The 23,012-nt window shown below is 46.6% G+C and overlaps 1 protein-coding gene across 5 annotated transcripts in view; it reads left to right on the forward strand.

Annotated features, from left to right (window-relative positions):
* PROSER2 (proline and serine rich 2) overlaps positions 1-23,012 on the forward strand; it is a 39,518-nt gene that overhangs the window by 6,196 nt on the left and 10,310 nt on the right. For 2 of the 5 annotated variants that reach the window (XM_055331932.1, XM_055331933.1), the window contains exons 2-3: positions 956-1,164; positions 15,171-15,389. In XM_055331932.1, coding sequence (XP_055187907.1) covers positions 15,252-15,389 — 138 coding nt within the window. In that variant the 5' untranslated portion in view covers positions 956-1,164; positions 15,171-15,251. Of the gene's footprint in view, positions 1-955; positions 1,165-14,040; positions 14,613-15,061; positions 15,084-15,170; positions 15,390-23,012 lie in introns of those variants that run through there. The other 3 variants (XM_055331934.1, XM_055331936.1, XM_055331931.1) reach the window with 3 other exon arrangements.

The following is a 23,012-nucleotide window of genomic DNA, read 5'->3' on the forward strand; positions in this document are numbered from 1 at the left end:
AGAGATATTCTTTTCCTTCAGGACATCAGAACATCTAAGGGAGAATGTAACGTTGGAGCTGGGTCAACAGGGGGAAGATACTGGAAAATCAGAGTGGTACAATTGTGGCTGTGGTTTGAACGCTGAGGAGCTTAGCCTTGCCTTGTATCTGGGGGCATTAACCATGGAAGGCTTGTCGGTTGGGTTATGACAGCAGGTCTTGTGTTCTGGCTTCACTGTGAAGTAGACTTTTGTATACACAGGGAGTAGCTTGACATTGAACAAGATGTTCAGGGTTGAGGAAGGGAGGATAGAAATAGGAGATAAGATGGTGCAAGCAAGGGCATGGCATTGAAAATGTCAAATGTCAAAGAGATGGTGCAAGAAGAGTTTTAAAAAGCGTTATTCTAGGGGCACCTGGGTGGCTCAGGGTTGAGCGTCTGCCTTTGGCTCAGGTCGTGATCCCAGGGTCCTGGGATCGAGTCCCTCATTGGGCTTCCCCTGGGGAGCCCGCTTCTCCCTCTGCCTATGTCTCTGCCTCTCTCTCTCTGTGTCTCTCATAAATAAATAAAATAAAATATTTTTTAAAAAAGTTGGATGCTTAACAGACTGGGCCACCCTGGCGCCCCTCCTATTGTGATTTTAGAGGTGTCTTCTGAGGAAAAATCATTTCTGTATTAACATGTAGTAAAATCATACTTAAACCATAATTTCATTTTAAGGATTTTTTGTCCCCATGATTATTTATTAATTCTATTTCAGGAACATTTGGTTAGCCATATAAAATTACTGATATTCAGCTATTTCGGCCTATACAAATAGCAACTTCATATGATTCAGTCTAATAATTGTGGGCTGCTTGTTAGACCCTTCCCTTTTCACCCATTGTAAGAACGTAGTCAGCAAACTGGAAAACTCACATAAAAACACAGTGCCTTTAAATACTGTGTTTCTTAGCTAATTCCCATTTTTCCAGGATGAAAGTCCTTACCGATGGTGTTGCCAGGAGGTGTCTAGGAAGAGTCTGGGGAGAAGAAGGCAGCCTCTCTATATACATCCACAGAAGGAGGGCTCCCAAAGGCCTTGGGAGATGGGGCTAAAGATCCAGTACAGTGGGTTGACCAGCAGGATGTCTTGTGTGAGCTTTGCTCCCCCTGACTTGGATCTAAATCTGTTCAACATGAGGTAAGATATGTCAATCAGATCACTTCCAATCTAACCAGGTGTTATAAATGCCAATATTAGATGAACATACTCTCTACGTCACCTTTATTTTCGTTGTGAGGATCAAAGAAACATTCAGCTAAGACTTTTGAGCTTCTCAGAAAGAAATCATATTATTTAATAATAAGGCATAATTATTAGTTCTAAGTAAAAAGTATGACATTTTGTCTCACTATTGTAGCACGCAGTGGGTGCTCTGGGAATATTTGCTGAATAAATTCAGAGAAAGCACACAAGCTTGTTTAACAAAAGTAAAAGTTAAATGGAGATTTTCTTTTCTTTTTTTAATTTCCTAAAGAATCCAGAAATCCAGAAATATGCAATAAGCATATAGGATGTCAATTTTTTTTTCGATGAGCTAAGAATTAAATTTGAGGTGTCCATCTTTGTATACATTTCACCAGATAGAACTAGATTTTGCTCCTGTCAGTGCTTTTCTGTTTGCTTCCTCGTGTTGCAGGGGTCATTCCATTTTATAACAAGGAACTCACCTGGAATCTAGTCAAGGTTATTTTCAGGAGAGGTTTCACTTTAGGGAAATCCAATTTCCACATCTTCTGTTCAGTGATAGGAAACGGATAACAGGAGACTTCTTTCCTTAGGGCCTGTTAGCCCAGCCTCACTAGGTGAGGCCTCTGCTGTGAACTTGTTTGCTTACATGTGGGTGCATCATTTACTCTCATGTGCTTCGTAGCCCTAAGTAAATTACCATCTCCTATAAATAGCTGAAACTATTCACAATTGAGACAATCTTGGTTTTTGACATCGTTCAGAAAGAGCTTTTCAAAAGGAAAAAAAAGTCTAAATGAAAGCATGGTAATTGTTCTGGGGAAGTAAAATTACTAGCCTTTAAAATGTGTAATTGTATTTAATACCCTTGAGTGCCAGTTAGAGTTTAAGGTCCTAAATTCTTACAGAAGACATTTCAGCGGTAAGGGGCGGGGGGGGGGGACCCAATCAGAGAAAAAACAAAAAGTCATGTATAAGGGATGCTAAACCATTGGCTGCATTAATGTTTTAAAATTCCAGAACAAAACTAAGTTTCAAACTCCCAGCACCAACCAGTTCCTACCTGAAGAGGACTTTCCTCTGATCTTCAGGGCTGGGGTCCAGTTGTCATTTACCAGTTGGCTCAGTGAGTGTTTTTTGGAAGCTTTCTTTCCTTTCCAAGGTTTTTGTTTTCTTGACGTTGAGAAAGAGCCTACAATAAAGAATAGTCACTACATATTTATTTTGCTTCAGCTGTTTGTTAGAGGCTTACTTTTTAAGTTAATCTTGGGCATGGATTACACCCATAGGTGTACACATGCATGCATTTACACTGATATTTATTACATGTTAATATTAGGAAACATTACCGGTTTGGTGCGTCTGATGTATTTATTGGCGCTGACTTTTTAATAGATCATAATTTGTGAAGCTAAGTGAAGCATCTCCTCCATGACTGTATTTAATGTGACTTCCCCTGTGTGCCCCATTTGCCCTTGATTGAAATATATTGGTTGTGAGAGTAATTTCTTCTAAATTTGACTGCTTTGGTCTATGGCTATGATAGGGGGATAAAGGATGGTCACCCCAATGAAATTAGTGTGTTTGACAGGACTCATATATGTTGAAGCTTTTCTTTTAGATTGAAGGTCTATTGGAAGGATACTCTAATTTAAAAGATAATAATAAGATGGTTTTAAAATTTAAATGTTGCTAAGTACTGAAGAGTCCGTCTCTGTTTTGTGACAAATGTTTTCCAAAGTCCTGTGGCTATATTGGAAAAAAAGAGAGAGAGAGCGAGCTCTCTGCCCACAAGGAGCTTGCAGTCTAATTGAAGAAAAACGATTCCTTGCAGAGTGAAACCTGAGGCGACTGGCTTGCATCAGAGCGACAAAGATTGTGGGATGTCATCCACCAGTGGCGAAATAGACCCCGTAGTGGTAAAGGAGTGAGTGGATAGGTCAGTGATGAGCAACATCAGGAAGCAAGATTTGAGGTTTGGTTGAGTTTTTGAGAGAGGCTTTGGAGGAGAGCCACAGGGGAGGCCGTCAACACCGGGCCCATGATTATGCAGAGTCTTAAGCAGACCAGGCTGGATAAAAGGGTTTATATTGTGGAAAACAGGGTGGAAGAGATACGGTGAGGCGGGGTTCTAGAGACACCTTAAAGCCCTGTGTTCTTACAGATAGGAGGACCTTTGGCAGTAAAACTGGGGAGACAGAAACTGTGCCAGCTCTCCCAGGCCTGTGGGAGCACAAGTAACCCTGGATCTTGAGAAGGTTCTTTCTGTCCTTGCGATTCACTGTTGAATGTCGGACTCTGTATTCATTTTGTTATTTTTTTTAAGTTTTTATTTATTTATTTGAAAGAGAGAGTACGTGTGTGTGAGCGAGAGGGAGAATCTGAAGCAGACTCCGCACTGAGCACAGAACCTTTGACGTGGGACTCGATCCCACAACCGCAAGATCAGGACCTGAGCTGAAACCAAGAGTCGGATGCTTAATCAACTGAGCCACCCAGGCGCCATTTATTTATTTATTTATTTATTTATTTATTTATTTATTTATTTATAGATTTTATTTATTTATTCATGAGGGACACACACACACAGAGAGAGGCAGAGACACAGAGGGAGAAGCAGGCCCCATGTAGGGAGCCAGATGTGGGACTCGATCCCGGGACTCCCAGATCATGCCCTGGGCTGAAGGCAGCGCCAAACCACTGAGCCACCCAGGGATCCCCATATTTGTTTTATTTTTAACATGAGATTTTAGAGTAGAAAACTTGGAAGACAACATGTGGGACCAACAGCTACTGTCCCCCCCACCCTGCCCCAGACCCGCGGTGCACACGGCATCTCTGTGTGCGTCCGTGCAGCCCCTGTGCCGCTTGTGCAGGGGGAACGGGAACCCAGAGCCGTTCTCAGAACCATCACCTGTTCTGGGACACCCGCTGTGAAGTCATTTTTATGGACTTAATCTGGTAAATTATCTTTAGGGGAGAAGTGAAATGGTGCATTTAGTCTAAGAATTTTGTTAAAGCCCTAATTAAGTTGAATAATAGAAAAGAAAATGTAAGTATTCAGTTTCCTTCTCAATTATGGATTGGGTTAATAAAACAATAGAACGGGCCCCTGCCTGGCTCAGTCGGTGAACATGTGACTTTTCATCTTGCATTTGAGTGTGAGCCCCACTGTGGGGGTAGAGAGGTTACTTAAAAATAAAATCTTAGAAAAGAGTCGGTGTCATTCGTAGCTTCGTCTTCTAGTTAATCTCTTGTTATAAAGAACCCATTAATTTTTTATAGACTTTTTAATTTAATTTTGTAAAAAGGTTTTATTTATTTGAGAGGGAGAGAGACCACAGCAGGAGGAGGGGCAGAGGGAGAGGGAGATGCAGACTCCCCACTGAGCAGGGAGCCTGACGTGAGGCTCAAACCCAAGACCCCAGGATCATGACCTGAGCTGAAGGCAGGCGCTTAACCCACTGAGCCACCCAGGTGCTCCTAACCATAGGGATTAACACAGACCCAGAGAGAAATGATAAAAGTAGGACTCCTGCCTTTTTGTTTGAGTAAATCAGAACAAAGTGCCTATCACATACATTAGTGTTCACATGAATGAATGTTGTCAGGAGCTACTAGCATTAAGGCCGACAAAGGCTATTTTGTGTTTACTGATTATTTCATGTAGGAGTGTGTACATTCCAGTAAAAATGGCTGTTCTCTTTATTTTCACCCACTGCTTAACCATATGAAAAAGCCCATTCATGATAATGAGCTGTAGTGACTCAGAAACCACTCCCACTATGAAACGGCTTCATTTTTAATGTTCTTGAAGGTCCAAAAAAAAAAAAAAAAACCCCTATTACAACCCCTACCTTTGAAAGTGGCTTGGCTGTTAAATTGTCATATTGGGATTGCTCAGGATATAACTTTAAGATTTTATTTATTCATTCATGAGACACATACACACACACACACACAGAGGCAGAGACACAGACAGAGGGAGAAGCAGGCTCCATGCAGGGAGCCCAATGCAGAACTCTATCCCAGGACTCCGGGATCACGACCGGAGCCGAAGGCCGATGCTCAACCTTTGAGCCATCCAGGCGTCCCCAGGATAGAGCTTTAAAGAGAATTCCTTTGCTAGGATTGTTTTCCTACTTTTTGGAACAAGTCTTCACAGAACTCCTGTGGATGGAAGTGGGAGAGACTGGACTGATGGAACGGTGGGACTTAGGTGCAGAGTGATCCTGCTCCTGTTATTTACAGGTGTGCACACTCACCCTCCTGCACAGCCTGGTGTTTCTCAGATAATTTCTACCCCTTTCCCAGCTCAGCTGTGCTTCTGCTGACTATATCTTAGCGCTGTTGCCAAATGGTGGGACCTAGACAAAGAGTGAGGGTCTGTAAACAACAGGTCCCGGAGTTCCACATCCTAGGGCCCAACCTGGGTGTTTTCTTTCGTAAAGAATTTACCTTGGCAATGAGCTGGAGCAGGTCTCTTTTTAAAGTGTCACATAGGCACGCTAAGCAAACATTAGTTCTACATCGCTCGGTGACACTGGGTCATTTCTCCATTCACGAGCAGATGGAGCGGAGGCAGGGATCACCCTCGTGATTTTGTTTAGCTTGTCTGCAGGGCATCGAAGCCCCAACAGGTAGGATTCCCTTCCCCCCACCTAGGAGGTAGAAAGCCCAACAGCTGAACGTGAGGGAACTTACTGTTATTTGTCCCAGCTTAGATTCTTCAGTAAACTGGGTCAGCCGTTCCCTGGTGAAGTTCAGGCTAAATTGTGACCTGGGCAAAGTTTATCTTTGTGGTTTCTCCTTCCTTTGAAAGTACTTCCCTCCTGCATCGCCCTGGGTTTTCTAGATGACATAGGTCTTCTCTTCTTCCCTCATAAATTCCAAACTCGTCTGGACTCTGCATCACCTCCTTTGGTGCTGGACCTTGCAGACATTTCCCAGGTGATGGAATGATCTGATAAATCATGAATCTACAAACCTCCAGCTCATCTACCTTTTCTGTTTTTTCCTGATAAATCATGAATCTACAAACCTCCAGCTCATCTACCTTTTCTGTTTTTTCCTGATAAATCATGAATCTACAAACCTCCAGCTCATCTACCTTTTCTGTTTCTTCCGTCAAAGGAGATAGGTACACGAAGGAAACAAGAAGATATTGTCCAGGAGCGCCTGGGTGGCTCAGTCAGTTAAGTGTCTGCCTTTGGCTCAGGTCATGATTCCAGAGTCCTGGAACGGTGCTCCTTCCCTCCTCCTCAACGGAGCCTGCTTCTCCCTCTCCCTCTCCCTGCTGCTCCCCCTGCTTATGCACATGTGCTCTGTCAAATAAATAAATCTTTTTTTAAAAAAGTTAAAAAAAACGATATCACCCAGCAAATGGGGCAGACCAGGTGTGTACTCTAGGACACTCATGTTGTGCCCTCCCATCCCAGCCACTGGCATGTGTTCCTGGATATGGATATAAAATACAGTGGTGTGGGTGTATTACATTTAAATAAACGGAATTGTGCTAACAATCTGATTATAATTTTTCACTCAAAATATTTTAGGACCTATCCATGCCACTGTCCAGTTGATTGCTTCTGACTGAGGCATTAAGCACGGCCAGACTGCTCCATGGAGAGGTCGTATGAATTTCACACTCTCAACAGTGAGTGGTACACGAAGGTTCCTGTTTCCCCACATTTTTGCTGGCGTTTGTTATTTTTTAGTTGTCTAATTTTTGCCAATCCTGTAGGTATAAGCTAATGTCTTATGGTAGGTCTAGTTTGTACTTCTTTTGTTTACCAGCAATGTTGAATGCCTCTCACATACTTCTTAGTCACTTGGGTTTCCTCTCATTGAACTGCTTAATCATATTCCTTGTTTGTGCTTCTTTCTGATGAGTTTCCTGTCTTGTTCCTGTTGGTGTACAAGAATTTTTTTTGTATATTCTAGCTAGCAGTTTCTTTTGTGAGACCGTAAAATGTCTTTCCACCAGCCTACCTCTTTTTCTGTTAATGTGGCCTAGAGTGCCTTCCATTTTTACATAGATTCTTTGCCATTTTCGCCTTAGGATTTGTGGTTTTTTGAATCCTAATGGACAGAAATATCAATGGAGCAGAATAGGAAATTCCGAAATAGAACCTACCATGTAAACATTAGCAGAAGATAACATTTAGTACTTAAAAACAGTGGAGAAGATGAATTTTTCAATTCTTGGTATTTGAGTTACTTCCATTTTGAATAGCCATTTGGACTTGGGGATGGGGAAATAGATCCTTCCACACTTCACACAAAGATACATTCAAGTTGGATCAGATATTAAAATATGAAAACTGAAACCATAAAAATGCTAAGGAGAAAATATGAGAAGTATTTCATTTATATCCTTTGAATAGGAAAGGCCTTTTTAAAAATTTTAAAGTAGGTTCCATGCTCAGCGTGGAGCCGAGCCCATTGTGGGGCTTGAATTCAGGACCGTGAGATCAAGACCTGAGCTGAGACCAACAGTCAGATGCTTAACTGACTCAGCCATCCAGGTGCCCCAGGAAAGGCCTTTCTAAGTTTGCAAAATCCATAAACCAAAAAAGACTGATGAAGTCAACTATATTAAAATTTAAAAATTCTCAAAGTACAAATTAAGAAAACATTTTTGTCATGTGTATGAAACAATTTCTGGGCTTTCTGGTCTTTTCCATGGGTGTATCTGAATTACTATTACTTTATAATGACTCTGGAAGCTTGATGAGGCCAGTTCCTCCAGCTTCTTTAGGACTTTGCTGGTTGTTCTTAGCTCTTTGTTCTTCCCAATGCATTTTTCTCCTTTTTTTTTTAAGCCCCTAAGAAGTTTAAAACCCAGCCTGTTGGATTTCCCACAAAACAACCCTATTGTGATTTTGATTGTTCCATTGGCTGCCATGGTCCAACAGAACTTACTAGGATGATGGAAATTTTCCATTAATTAATGCTTAAAATGTGGCTAGTGCAGAGGAACTGAATCTTTCAATTTAATTTTAATTAGTTTAAATTTAAGTAACCACATATGGCTAGAGTTTATTGGACAACCCACATCTATAGCTTCAGAGCAATTCAATTTTAGGAGAATAGCTTGTCTTAATGATATTGACTCTTCCAGTCCTGAATATGGTATCTCTTAGTTCCTTACTGACTTTCAGTAACCTTTTATTATTTGCATTTTTTTGTGCAAATCTAAGTAATATAATACATATACATAGGTATATGTTATGCTGTTTTATTTTATGCAATTTTAAGTTTTTGTTATTGTTTATAGTTGTTTGTGACTAGCAAATAGAAATTGACTTTTTTGTATATTGATTTATGTCCAGCAACTTTGTAAAAAACAGTTGTTGATTCTAATAATTTATGAGATTCTTGGAGTTTTCTACAAACACCATAACTATGCATAAATACTAATGTTTTGTTTCTTCCTTTTCAATCCTTATGCATTTTTTTCTTCTCTTATATGTAGGGTAGGACTTAAATACAGTATATTATAGAGGACAGCAGCGGTGGTAATGAGAATAGTTTGTAATATTTTGTCAGTAAGTGTGATGTTTGCTGTAATTTTTATTGGATATTTTTTATTGGGTTAAAAGAAGTTCTTCCCTCATCCTGTGTGAAGTTTATTTAAAAATTGTGCCTAATATTAAATTCATCCAGTGCTTCAGTATATTAAATCTTCTGTTTACCCCATCCACTTGAGTTTTTAAATTGCTCTTAAAAAAATTTTTTTTAAGTTCAATTTGGTTCTTTTTCAAGTTACCCTGGTCATTTTTTTATGACCAGACAGTTACCTTCTGCAAGGAAGAGAGAGTCATAGAGGTATTTTTCATACAGCATTCAGCATCTGAAATAGTCTCAATAGAACAGGCAGGCTTCCTTGTCTCCTCCAGCAGACTCTGGAAATGAGAGTTTCTTCAGGAGGCTTGTAATTTCTCTTTTCCCCTTAGCTAATCAGTAGACCTCTCCAACTCTTAAAAACAAAACAAGGGGCACCTGGGTGGCTCAGTGGTTGCCCCGGGGTCCTGGGATCGAGTCCCACGTCAGGCTCCCCACAGGGGACCTGCTTCTCCCTCTGCTTCTGCCTCTCTCTGTGTCTCTCATGAATAAATAAATAAAATCTTTTAAAAAATATATAGGTAAATAAAACCAGTGACTCAAAATACCTTTCTCCAACCCAGTTATACCTGTAGCAACTGCCTTTTTATCTTTCCCATCACACCTCAACTTTTTTTTTAAGTTTTTATTTTATTTCATTTTTTTTTAAAGTAGGCTTCATGCCTATTGTGGGCCCCAGCCCAGAACTTGAACTCATGACCCTTAGATCAAGACCTGAGCTGAGATCAAAAGTCAGCTACTTCCCTAACTGAGCCACCCAGGCATCCCTTAAGTTTGTATTTTAATTCCAGGTAGTTAATGAACAGTGTCATATTAGTTTCAGGTGTGCAATTTAGTGATTCAACATACAAAACCTGGTGCTCATCACAAGCCCGTGCTCCTTCATCCCCATCACCTGTTTCACCCTTCCCACCCTCTCAACACCCCGTCTTCCAAAACGACTCGCTAGGTACCCCACTCCTCCCATCCACGCCTTGGCCCACCGTGGGGGCTTTGGGTCATGTCTACTGCTGGCTCCTTGTAAGGTCACCTCCGCTGGGGAGGTCACTGGGCAATGTTTAGCCTTTACTCGGTTGCGGCTTTTGGCGGCCAGGGTTCCCGTCTCTTTTGTTCTTGAAATACACTCCCACCCTGCCCGTTAGTCATGAAAATTTCATAGTCCTTTCTCTCTCATCTCTCACATTCTTCTGTTCCAACCTTACGGCCACAGTAGTTTCCAGGTCTTTATCGTCTCTCACGTGAACTGGTAACAGCTGGATAGCTGCTCGGATTGTCTCCTGAACCCGACTGGATGGTGAGTATGTGCCGCATTCAACGACAGAAAAGATCATTCGTGCAGGTGCAGGTGTTGTCTCCACCCTCACCTCCTGGCTGTCCCTTCTCCCTCCCCGTGGGTAGCCGCTGCGAGTACTTATTTATTTTATTTTATATTTTATTTATTAATATTATTCATGAGAGACACACTGAGAGAGGCAGAGACACAGAGGGAGAAGCAGACTGCATGCGGGGAGCCCCACATGGGACCCAAACCCCAGAATCTGGGATCATGCTCTGGGCCAAAGGCAGGCACTCAACCGCTGAGCCACCCGGGTGTCCCTGTGACCACATTTCTGTCTGTCCGTCCAGAGAGACTCTGCACACAGGAGCACGAACATAGGTATTTTCTCATTTCTTGCCTTATACAAGTGGAAGCAGATGCAACTCTGGTCTTGCCCTTGCTCTTCCCACACACGGAACGTGTCCTGGAAACCACTCAGCTGCCCCTGCCCCAGCTTGTCGTAAACAGTGTGTGAGGGGCGCCCGGGTGGCTCAGGGGTGGAGCATCTGCCTTTGGCCCAGGGCGTGATCCCGGGGTCCTGGGATCGAGTCCCGCATCGCACTTCCCTTAGGGAGCCTGCTTCCCTCTGCCTGTGTCTCTGCCTCTCTCTCTGTCTCTTATGAATAAATCTTTTTTTTAAAGAACCAACAAATTATTTTTTAAAAATAAGCAATGCAAGGTATTCAGTTATAATTACTTCCAGCTCTGCTGCAGGTCCACCCTGCAGAGTGGTGCCAGACTTACCCGTGTGAGCCGCACGTGCCACCACGGCTCTCCGCTGGGGCACAGTCTCTTCGCCCTGGTCACCTTGCCCTCTGTTGGCACTTCCCTCCGCGCCTTTCCCGCTCCTTTCGTCCTGTGCTCCAGCTAAGTTGAGTGCTCAGCACCCAGCACCCCTGCAGCCACGTGTGGGGCCGCGCGTTTGCTGATTCTTTTCCTTCTGTTCGGGATGCACATCGTCATGGGTTTGACCGACTGTCTCCTGAAATCTCAAACATCCCAGGGGGGCTTGGCCTTGCTGTCACCGTCTGTGAAGTCTCTGACCACCACCGGGAGGACTGGCACCCCTTGCTCTGAGCTCCCGTGGTCCCTGTAAGGCACTGAGCGGGGCCCCTGCTGCGTGCAGAACTGTGTGCTGCTCCTTTAAGAAATACACCTGCTCAGGCTTTACCCCCGTCCATGTGTTCAGTAGGCCGGATACCTTACCGAATTAAGAACCGGTGCCCACATCAGGTTCCTCTGACTCACGGGTGGTTGCCTGGCACCTGGAATCTGGTCCAGGTGAGGTAGGAAAACAGCGAATATCTGAAGAATGTGCTTGGCCTAGAAAGGAAGCGAGGCCTCAAAGTGAAGCGTGTATTGATGGGTAGGAACGGAGGTGGCGTGGGGTGACGGCGAAGGCCACTTCGTGCTGGATGCGTCTGGGTCATTCTAGATCTTTCTGGAATGCACGAGGAAGATGAAGAAAAGGAGCCGCCTTCCTCTGTTGGCTGCAGGGCACTCACTTGGGGGGCGGGTCACTTGCCTGACTCCCACAGCCCCAGTAGCCCCAGGAGCCCTCCAGCCCCATAGCTGCTGTCCTTCCCACCTGCCGTGCTCACCAGGTGTAGATTTACTGAGACTGTAGATCAGCTGTGGCCTTGTCTTCCTTGTCTCTGCTCAACTGATAAACTAGACCCTTCCAAACAAGGAGGTTACTAGTAAATGATGAGGAAATAAACACAGGAAGGGTAAGAAAATAAACAGAAAGTGAGCACGGCTTGGGGGCGCCTGGGTGGCTCAGTCAGTTAAGTGTCCGACTCTTGATTTCAGCTCAGGCCATGGCCTCAGGGTCCTGGGATCGAGCCCCACATCGGGTTCTGCACTGATTGTGGCACCTGCTTGAGATTCTCCATCTGCCTCTGCCTCTGCCCCTCCCCCTGCTTGCTCTCTCTCTTGAAATAAAATAAAGTTAAAAAAAAAAGTGGGTAGAGGCTCAAATTTCTGCTCCTTGGTGTCAGGCTTGTTGGGACTTCTCAGTGAGGCTGGTTCTCCCCTCGGGTAAGAAGTCAGCTTCTTCACCTGTGGGCCCAATCTCTTAACCCAAAGGGTGAACCCGTGATTGGACAAGGATCCTAAATATTTTAGGATAGTAATGACCATCCCAGCAAGGGGCCACTGCCTTTCAGCTCAAAGGGTTACAAAAGGAGGGACACCCCAGGGAGGCTCAGTTGGTTTGTGCACTGGACTCTTGATTTCCACTCAGGGTCATGAGATCGAGCCCCACCTTGGGCTCTGAGCTCAGCAAAGTCTGCTTGAGATTGTCTCTCCCTCCCATGCTCATGCTGTCTCCTAGGAGTGGGGGAGTCGCTCCTGTTTAACCCGTCTGCCCTGCTCTCTTCCCAGTGCAGACCAGGAAAGAAGGCCACTTCCTTTCCCTTCTGTTTCAGAAGACTCCTCTCTCCACAGGGGACCACCATGCGATTCCATATTTTTAGTTCCCAGGGAAGTAGGAGTAGGAAGATGTCTTAGGAGATCACAGAGGAGGGCGCCTGGGTGGCTCAGTCGGTGAAGTGTCTGCCTTCGGCTCAGGTCATGATCCCAGGGGCCTGGGATGGAGCCCCACATCGGGCCCCCTGCCCAGCGGGGAGCCTGCTTCTCCCTCTGCCTCTGCCCGCCCCCCACTTGTGCTCTCTTTCTCTCAAATAAGAAAATAAATAAATAAACTCTTAAAAAAGAGAAAGAGAGAGAGATCACAGAAGATTGGCACCTTGAACCTGTGAAGGATTTCAGATCAAGGTTTGCACTTTCTCCCCAGCAACCTCTGCCTTCTGGAGAATTCTGGTCAGCTTCCTCATATTCTTTTGAGACAGCGATTTGTAAAAGTCTAAATGTTACAGTTTTACGGTGTCTGAATAACTTTTAAAATTGCAGTAACACAAGAAAAAAGGTGTGTTCTCCAACCTGCTGGGAAGGTAGCGCCCTCCAGCCGAACTGTGAACACCTCAGAGCGCTGCTCCTACGCACAGGCCTGTTGCACAATTCCAGGCCCTTCCCAAAGACAGGGCACTTCTGCTGAGTTCCTGCCTCCCGTGGGGCTAATCAGCATCTCACCGCCCCAATCTCACCCCCCTGTTGTGTTGGGGGAAGACTGACTGCCCTGCATCTCCATCCTTTCCTGGGAGCGGTGACTTAGTTCAGGAATGAGAGTCGGTGGGTCTTTTCTAGATTTCCCACCCACCTCACCCAGGCCCCCAACACTCACGGTCCCAGGGATGTGACATGTTATTGGTTACATAAGACTGTTTAAATAAAGTCTGTGCATTGTTTAGGCTTGCTTCCTATTAAACAAATTTTAAAGCCTTTGACGTTTTCTGGGGCGCTTGGGTGGCTCAGTTGGTTAAAGCGTCCAACTCTTGATTTCAGCTCACGGCATGATCTCAGGGTCCCGGGATCCAGTCCTGCGTCAGGCTCCGTGCTTAGCAGGGAGTCTGCGTCTCCTGTTCCCTCTGCCCCCTCCACCCCCCCCCCCCCGCTTGCACTCTCTCTCTCTCTCTCCTCTCTCTCTCTCTCTCCCTTAAATAAATAAATCTTAAAAAAAAAAACTTAAAATTTTCTGAAGTCTTTTTTTTTAACCATTTAGAATAATGGCAACTTACAAAAAGCATATCTAAGCTCAAAATCTTCTGTTTCCTAGCCTTGCTCTTAAATTGCTTGTTAACTTGGGCTGATTCACCCAAAAAATGAAGAGAAGCCAGGCGAGGAATAGTTTCCTTTTTAAGCTGTTCTCACACCTTCAGGATTTCCCTAAGGAGATCTCACAGTAATTTTTGAAGTTTTAAATGGCAAAGTCCACCCAGAGGTATTCAGTACTGATTGGACTTTCTCCACAGATGTTTGTTTCTGTTAAAAATGGATGCACATGCAAGCGTGCACACACACACACACACACACACACACACACACACACACACTTGTGCCCATGGTTATCTGAGCTCACATGCCCCGCAGAATTCTTACAAGGGCTCATAAGACCACCTGGCAGTATTTTCAGTTTAGGAATGAATGACGTGGGCTCATATCTCTCCACTGGCCCTAAAGCTCCACAAGAGGCTTATTCCCTTATTCCCTATTAATCTTGTTTGGTCTTCTAGAAGGTTTTGTTGAACTCCATTGTCCATTGTTCAGAGACTGAGCTGAATTTCCTGCTAAAAGAGAGTGTGAAACCAAGGGGCTGGTAGGGGAAATTTTGCTGTCTTTATTCCCGAAAGTAAAAATATGAACTTCCTTGTAGTATTAACTTACGGTACCTTCATATCTTATGTAGAAATTGCAAGAGCATCACGGCCCCCAGAGAGTCTAGAGTCTCAGAGATGTCACCCAGACTTCCATTCGCAATTTGCTAGCTCTTGTCACCTCACTCAGATCTGAACTGCACCGAAGCTGGAAGAGGAACCATAATTCTGTGGTGTCTGAGGTAGAAGAGACTAGAATCAATAAAGAGCCTGGGGAAATCCTGTATCTGAGTGGGAAAGAGCATGAGAGTACAGGTCCTCGGGGCAAAGGAGGGAACAAGAACTTTATCCTGTCCATGTTTCAGCAACAAAATAAATGTTAGTATGTCCCATTTTTCCCTAAAAATGATTCACCTTGGGACGCCTGGGTGGCCCAGTGGTTGAGCGTCTGCCTTTTACTCAGGTCGTGATCCCGGGGTCCTGGGGTCGAGTCCCACATTGGGCTCCCCACAGAGAGCCTGCTTCTTCCTCTACCTGTGTCTCTGCCACTCTCTGTGTCTCTCATGAATAATCAATCAATCAATCAATCTTTAAAAAAATGATTCACATTTCCATGATGGAAAGGGGTATAAAGAAGAGATGAAAATGAGCAAACAGGTTGATCTAGGGGCTCCTACTTCTCTTCATCTTGACAGCTGAGGCTGCCAATCGAGGTGACCTCTGACCCACGCGGAGGCCTTCGTTTCAGGGGACCTGGCATTCACTGTGTAGACTCTAACCCCTGTGCTTGGTTTCTCCAGACGCAGTGGCTACTTGAGAATGGCACCCTGGCCCCTTCCCCACCTCCTGTGACCGGGCCAGCGGCCGGGGCATCTGTGGGGATGCCTGTAAACCGCCAGCAGTCGGACTCTTCGGACATGGACTCGGATGTGTCCCCCAGCTGCGGACTCAGCGACCTGAGCAGAGGGGACAGCCTGGGGAGTCGAAGCAGCAGCTCCCGCTCTAGGAGTTTGACTTTGGTGAGTGACCGTCTTCTCAGATGTTCCGGCCGCGTGATTTTTGTGCCAGGCCCCTCCCTAGTGAGGAATATCTCACAACATCCTCTTGGGTTCACTAGCTTGACATCTCGGCACACTTCCTTTGCAAAGTGGCATTTTATTTGGAATCATCTTAAGGTCTGCCCAGATGCAGAGCACTCCACTGGGCAGCAAAGGGAATCTCACGCTGCAGCTGGTAACCTGGCTGCTGAGCCCCCCAAGGAGACCATGCCCTGAAGGCCCTAACACACCAGCTGGGGCCTGCTACCTTTCAGCTCAAAGGACTGAAAAGAGGGGAGCCTGGGTGGTTCAGTTGGTTTGTGCATCGGACTCTTGATTTCTGCTCAGATCATGATCTCGGGGTCGTGAGATCGAGCCCCACCTTGGACTCAGCACAAAGTCTGCTTCAGATTCTCTCTCCCTCTCCCTCTGCCCCTCCCCCCACTCATGCTCTCCAAATAAATTAATTAAATCTTTTTTTAAAAAAAAAGAGTTGGAGGGCACCTGAGTGGCTCAGCGGTTTAGTCCCTTCCTTCGGCCCAGGGCATGATCCTGGGGTCCTGGGAAAATAAAATCTTTATTGTTTTTTATTTATTCATGAGAGACACAGAGAGAGAGAGAAAGAGGCAGAGACACAGGCAGAGGGAGAAGCAGGTTCCATGCAGGGAGCCCAATGCGGAACTCAATCCTGGGTCTCCAGGATCACACCTGGGCTGAAGGCGGTGCTAAACCGCTGAGCCCCCGGGCTGCCCGAATAAAATCTTTAAAAAAAGAACTCTTTCCCCAGGATGACTGTAAGGACGAGCTGGCCAGCACACAGTGCGGCCTTACTAATGCCAGCCTCTTTGGCTAAGGCCCTCTTTGCTTCCAGGTTGTGTGGGATCCTGCTTCATCCGGTTGTTACTTCTTCTTGGATCAATGCTCTCTGTTTTGTATCTCGGTCTCATCAGTAGTCTGAGTTTTTCCTTCAGCCCCTAACAATGACACAGAAAGGGAGAACACCCATGCGTCTCGTGTACTTCCTATCCTGGCACCTGGCTTTGGAGTGAACACCCAGGATGCCTGTCCTCCACGGGTCTTTCCTCCCTGGTATGTCCTGAAGTGGTCCTGCCCTGTGTGCGACTCCTCCCTGTTCCCCCACAGCACCCATCCTTGCACCCAGTGGAGCATAATTGTGGGAAGGGCACTGCAGATTCTCCTGTCAGAAAGTGCACCATGAAATTGTATTTCCAAGATGTGTGTGTGCGTGCGACTGCAAAATCCTGCCGCGTACCCCTGCTTGGCTACCTCTTTCTCGGAAGACACATCCCAGTCCTGTTCTAGCATCTTCTACTTAGACCTCTGCTCGTTTCCAAGCATTTCTCTTTCTGGAAGATCATCGAGCCAACGTTAGCTGTCATCTGTGTCCTCGCACAATTGTGGTGGATTCTCCTTAGAGCAAACTGGCAGCCTGGGAAAACTTGGCATTTTAATTAGCAACTGAACTTTTCTCAACAACCATGCAGCACTTGACTTTTACCAAGCACTGTCTTAGCCGCCGGCCCCTTTCACCAGTGAACTAGCTACACCATTAAAAATCATGTGAACTTTTGGGGAGTCTAAATGCGGAGAGGGGCTCTGTGTGTTTTTATTCTAAGTCACAGGACTTTTTCTGACTCATCTTTTTGGAACGAGACTCAGCCGTAGTAGTTGTGCCACTTGCTTCCCTGTAATCCCCGACCTCATGAAAAGAATAGTCAGTGACAGTGTTTTTAGGCTTCTTGATTGTTTGGTGTTGGAAGTGCCTCTTGGAAGGCTCTTTAAATAAGAGATGACCTAGTTCTGACTTAGGGAAGCATTTCTTTTAAGCAACGGTTATTATTTTCTTTTAAAGATTTTATTTCTTTGAGAGAGAGAGAGAGAGAGCATGAGTGGTGGGAGGAGGAGACGCAGAGGGAGAACCAGGCTCCCCATGAGCAGGGAGCCTGATGTGGGGCTGGATTCTAGGGCCCTGGGATCATGACCTGAGCTGAAGGCAGACGCTTCACCGACTAAGCCCGGGTGCCCCAAAGCAAGGGTTATTTTTTTTTAAGATTATTTATTTATTTATTCATGAGAGACACGGGAGGTGGGGGGGCAGAGACACAGGCAGAGGGAGAAGCAGGCTCCATGCAGGGAGCCCGACGTGGGACCCCATCCCGGGTCTCCAGGATCATCCCCTGGGCCAAAGGCGGCGCTAAACCGCTGAGCGGGCTGCCCAGCAAGGGTTATTTTTAAAACAAGATAAAACATTAATGCCTGATGTTAAATGAGAGTATCCGAAAGTTTTCAACCACTAGTTGAAGGGTTGCCTGGGTATAACGGATCTTTATGGAAACGTTTCTCTTGACCAGCACAAGCTAAAAATGGAAACAGCGGCTTAAAGAGGGTGGTTCTAGCCCCCGACATGGTCGCTGTGATGACCAGGGCTGTTCTAAGAGGGCAGAGGATGCGGTCTTTATCAGGAAGAGGCTGGTTGTATTTGTATCTGTACTTTGTTTCTCTTGTAAGGAATTTTTCCTCTGAACACCTTTTAATGAAAGGCAGAGCTAAAACGAGAACAGAACGGCCAAATCCTGAAATCTTGAGTAAGAGGATACCTTTGGAACTTTTTTTTTCCCCTTTGCAACATAAGAAGGACGGTTTCAGTGCAACACAAGGCAGCACATCTTTACAAAGTGGGTGGAGTGTTTCTGGAACTAACTACCTCGGTCAGTGATGTGGATTCAGAATAAAAGCTTCTAGAAGATTCTGGAGATGCTCATAAGTGGTCGCTGTTTAAGGGGACTGAGGAAGCTTAGGTCGTAGGGTCACCTATATTCGTGACCCCTCCGGGCTGGGATCTGGAGCACGCATCTCACAGGACGCCCAGGGCTGCCTCCTGGTGCTGCGCTTAGGTGCTGCTGCCACAGCTGGGCCTGCAGCCTGCAGGTGTCCTGGAGCTCCCTCTAGAAGAGAAGGTGACCACCTGGCGGAAAAGCGAGGGAAACTCTTGACACCCACTGCTCTGAAGGGACTTGGTAAGGCACAGGCTTCTGTGTGCGTGGCTTGGGAGCGCCCCGACTCCCCAGGCATACCTCCTGTTCATCTTTACCTCTGACTTGGGCCAAACCAGCAATCCAGATTTCAATCCCGAGTGTTCGGAGGTTGACTCTGCAGTGGCCCATCCGCCCCCCTCCCTGAGCTAACAAACGTCGTGGCCCCAGAGTCACATAACAAGTCTGCGGTCAGACAGCAATTGTCAGCTCCTGATTACCCCCTTCCTTCCGCGGAGCCTCCGGGTGCCTTTTGGCCTCACCCTTTGTCAAGGAGCAGGAGGGCAGGGCGAGCAGGGGTGGCCTGCGTGGCTGGGTCAGGCGAGGTCTGGCTCCTGGGCAGCGATCGGACACGGCAGGGCCTGGAGGATCTCCAGGAGAGGAAGCAGTACGGCGGAGAGGAAGGAGAAGCCGCCTAGGTCAGCGGGGACCCCGACTTCCCTCCCATCCTGGCTCCTTACCCTCCGGAGCCCAAAACTTACGCCAAAGCTTAAATGACTTTTAGGGCAGTTCCATTCAATAAACCTTTAATAAATACCTGCTACGCGCAGGAACTGGTGGGAGAGGTCAACACGGTTTTCATCTTTCCAGGAACCCACAGCTGGGTGGCGAGAGTGAAGCTTGGGGACAGCATGACCTGCTCACGAGGGACCTGGGGTAGGGGGTGCTCAATGCCAGTCTTGCAAAGCGGTTCCATCCGTGTCAGGATGGAACTTTCTAAAACTGCCAGCCGAGGGGTGTTCAGGGCAGCCGGGAGCACAGCAGTGACCCCTGGAAGCCACGGCTCTAGATGCGTAATCACAGCGGTACGCATGGCCCGGCCCTCTCTGGTTTGTGTGTCTCTTTTCTGGCCAGAAGTATAGGTTTCAGTCCCGGTGCAAAGTCACCGTGGTGACCGGCCAGTGAACCACAATGAAGCCCTTGCCGCCCCCTGTGGTCTCTCTGGGGGGCCTGGCCAGGTCGGCACAGCGCTTGAGGCCACGTAGGGAGCTCCACGGAGGCTGACGTGGGCGGGCTGCACCCCCCAGCCCCGGCTCAGCCTTGGCTGTGGGGCGAGGGGACGCTCAAAGCCATGCTCAGGTGCCTGGAAGGTCATTTGGGTGTGTGGGCAAAGCAAACGGGGACAGCAGATCACACTCTGCCAAAGCAAAATACTCTAGGCTGCCGACCCCCGAGGCTAGCATCCAAGAGGTCTTGGTTCATCTCAAGAGTATTTTTAGCCACTGTAATCTTGTGATGACTTTTTTTTTTTTTTTTTTTTTTTTTGGTTCTAGACTAGAGATGAGCTCTACAAGGTCTTTTTTCTCCCTCACAAGGAGCTGCCACATTGTCTTAGTTGGCAGTTAAGCCACATTTCTTTATTTGATTTTTAAAAAATATTTATTTATTTGTTTATTTATTTATTTGCAAGAGAGCGCACAGCAGGGGAGTGGGGAGGAACAGGAGAGGGACAAGCAGACCTCTGAACCTAGAGCCTGACACAGGACTCGATCCCATGACCCTGAGATCATGACCCAAACCAAAACCAACAGTTGATTGCTCAACCAACTGAGCCACTCAGGCAGGCCAAGCCAAATTTCAAAGGCACCTGGGTGGCCCAGTCCATTAAGCATCTCACTCTTGGTTTTCGCTCAGGTCATGATCTCAGGGTCCTGAGACTGAGCACCACATCAGGCTCCATGCTGAGCATGGAACCTGCTTGGGATTCTCCTTCTCTCTTTGCACCTCTCCCCACTTGCATGTGCACTCTCCCTCTCTGTCTCTAAAGTAATAAATGAATTTGAAAAGAAAGAAAGAAAGAAGGAAAGAAAGAAAGAAAGAAAAAAGAAAAAACTTAAGAAATTGATTAACTCAGTACTTTTTTAGTCTATTATGAGTTTATTTTACTATGAGTGTTTTAAGCTTCCTCAACTTCTTTGTTTAGCCAAACAAAGGTCATTTTCCTCTCTGCATTTCTGCTGACGTGAAAACCTGTCCCAAATCTGGACTCCCACAAGCATATCTAGGACTGTTGACCTTTAGAACTGTTGGTAGCATTCATTATAACAGTCTGTCATCCAGGGGTGACTGGATGGCTCAGTGGGTTGAGCATCGACTCTTGATTTGGGCTTAGCTCAGGTCATGGTCTTGGGTTGTGAGATCAAGCCCTCTGTTAAGCTTGGAGAGTTTGCTTGAGATTCTCCCTGCCCCTCTTCCCCTCCCTCTTATATCAGGTAGTGCACCTGTTTCAGGTACGCCCATCAGGGGTTTTTAGTAGAGTTGTGCAGTCACCATCACAATCACACTTAGAACATTTCCACCAGCCCCAAAGAAACCCCACACCTACCAGTGATCACCCCCTGTTTCCCCCGATTCACTTACTTCCTGGCCCCACAGATTTGCCTCTTCCCCCAGGCCCACATCTTCATCTCTGGTGTCCCTGTCCAAGGGAGACAGCATGAGCATCCCCAGGGGCCCTGAATATGCTGCTCCCCTGCCCTTGGCGCTGGGGCTTTTGTCAACTTCTGCTTTCTTTCCTCTCTCAGGTGTAGGCACAGAGGCATTCCTGTGGAGGGCAGCTTCTGGTTTGGGGAATTAGGCAGCCTACGGAGCCCACAGCTTTTTTTGGGTCCTGCCCCTTAGGTCAGCGTGCAAGGCTGGGCCAAGCACGGAGAAGGTGTGTAGGGATATGCACCAGTCTCATGGCCTCTAACTCTAGGGAGAGACCTCACATGGATTGAGTTTGCAAGAATCTGAGGCCTCTCATCTTGAATCAGTATGGTCTTAGAAACAGAAATGAAGGGCAGCCCCGGTGGCACAGCGGTTTAGCGCCGCCTGCAGCCCAGGGCGTGATCCTGGAGACCCGGGTTCGAGTCCCATGTCGGGCTCCCTGCATGGAGCCTGCTTCTTCCTCTGCCTGGGTCTCTGCCTCTCTCTGTGTGTCTCTCATGAATAAGTAAATAAAATCTTAAAAAAAAAAAAAAAAGAAACAGAAATGAGTAGGGATGGCTGAGTGGCTCAGCGATTGAGTGTCTGCCTTCGGTTCAGGCCGTGACCCCGGGGTCCTGGAATCAAGTCCCTGCAGGGAGCCTGCTTCTCCCTCTGCCTGTGTCTCTGCCTCTTTCTCTGTGTCTCTCATGAATAAATAAAATCTTAAAGAAGAAGAAACAGAAATAAGTAGAACAAAACAAGATGCAAGATCAGACAAGTTCTAGTCTTGGCCACTCTACTGCGTCATTGTATGACCCTCGGGATCATTCCATTGCCCCCGAACCCAGCGTTTACATCCCCCAGTGAGAGAGCTGGGCTGATTGATCTGCATGCTGTGTCTTGCAGCCTGTGGGTCCTACAGTCTGTCCCAGAACACAAAATGGTTGTGTAGGAGCCGGCCTTTCGAAGCCCGTTTTCCAAATGAAAACATTGGGATTTCTTGCTTTGCAGTTGGATTAGATCCATGAGGGTTATATGCCCTGTTCAGACTCTCTGCCCCTCACTCACTTTGAGAAGTTGGCGTGTGTCTTAAGCTGAAAGTCTGTTACAGGCCAGTTGCCTGTTTGATTCTACTCCCTGTGCACCCGACCGAAGTAGAGTATTAAAAAATCTTGTGCATGGTCCTACTGAAACACTGAGTTGGAAAGGCAAAGTGGGAGGAAGAGGGTAGAGAGCATTCATTTATTTCCCCCAACATTTTATTTGGTTATGCTTGTTATCGTTATCATCCTAGCAACATCTGTGACGGTTGTAATTATTAACTACAGGGACCTTTGTTATGCTAAGAGCCCTAATGATTTTTAGATTTGCTAGTTTTTTCCCCGTTGAATCACTGAGCTGTGGTCGGGTGGGTCTGGGAAGGCTGAAGAATGGATGCCAAATGGATGGGGGGACAGGATGGCCTGGCAAGGATAAGGTGTGTGGAGAGAAGACGAGGCAGGAAGGCCCTGCACCATCCATGGTGACCCTCCAGATGATCCCACCACGTGAAACTCTGGGAAAGTCACAAAACGAATGATGTCCCTGGATTTCGTATGCAGCTTACCTGTTCTGGTTGTCAGAGGGACAAAGCAGCCAGACGTGGAGAGGCAGCTGACATTCTGGTCACAGTGACAAGGCAGCCTGTGAGCCCTGTGGGTGGTTCCGGGAGACAGGGGGAGGCGCACCGGCTGCATGAGGCTCCTAGGTGTGAAGTCTGGAGAGCCGGAAAGCTGGATGATGAACGACTGTAGTAGAGAATTTTAAATGAGGGGCTGATTCTACGTTTTAAATCTCTCTGAAGCCCCGCCTCCTCTCTATTCCCATCACCCCGGCTCTCGTTTAGGTGACCTTGAAGTCTCATCCAGATTGCTTCCCACATTCCATATTTCCCATGCAATAGCCTATGTCATCTCTCAGACACAGAACTACCTAACCCCGTGTCCCTTTGTGCTTGACTCTCATCCACTTCTCTCAGATTATTGACAGGTATCGTTTCCTCGCCAGAATGTTCCAGGTCAGACCCAAGAGTGTGGACTGACACCTGTTTCCTTAGCACCCTGCAGTCACCGTGTTGGAGCCATTTCCAGACTCTGAAGTAACT

This window comes from Nyctereutes procyonoides, unplaced genomic scaffold, assembly GCF_905146905.1.
Source record: "Nyctereutes procyonoides isolate TBG_1078 unplaced genomic scaffold, NYPRO_anot_genome, whole genome shotgun sequence".
NCBI classification, from domain to species: Eukaryota; Metazoa; Chordata; class Mammalia; order Carnivora; family Canidae; genus Nyctereutes; species Nyctereutes procyonoides.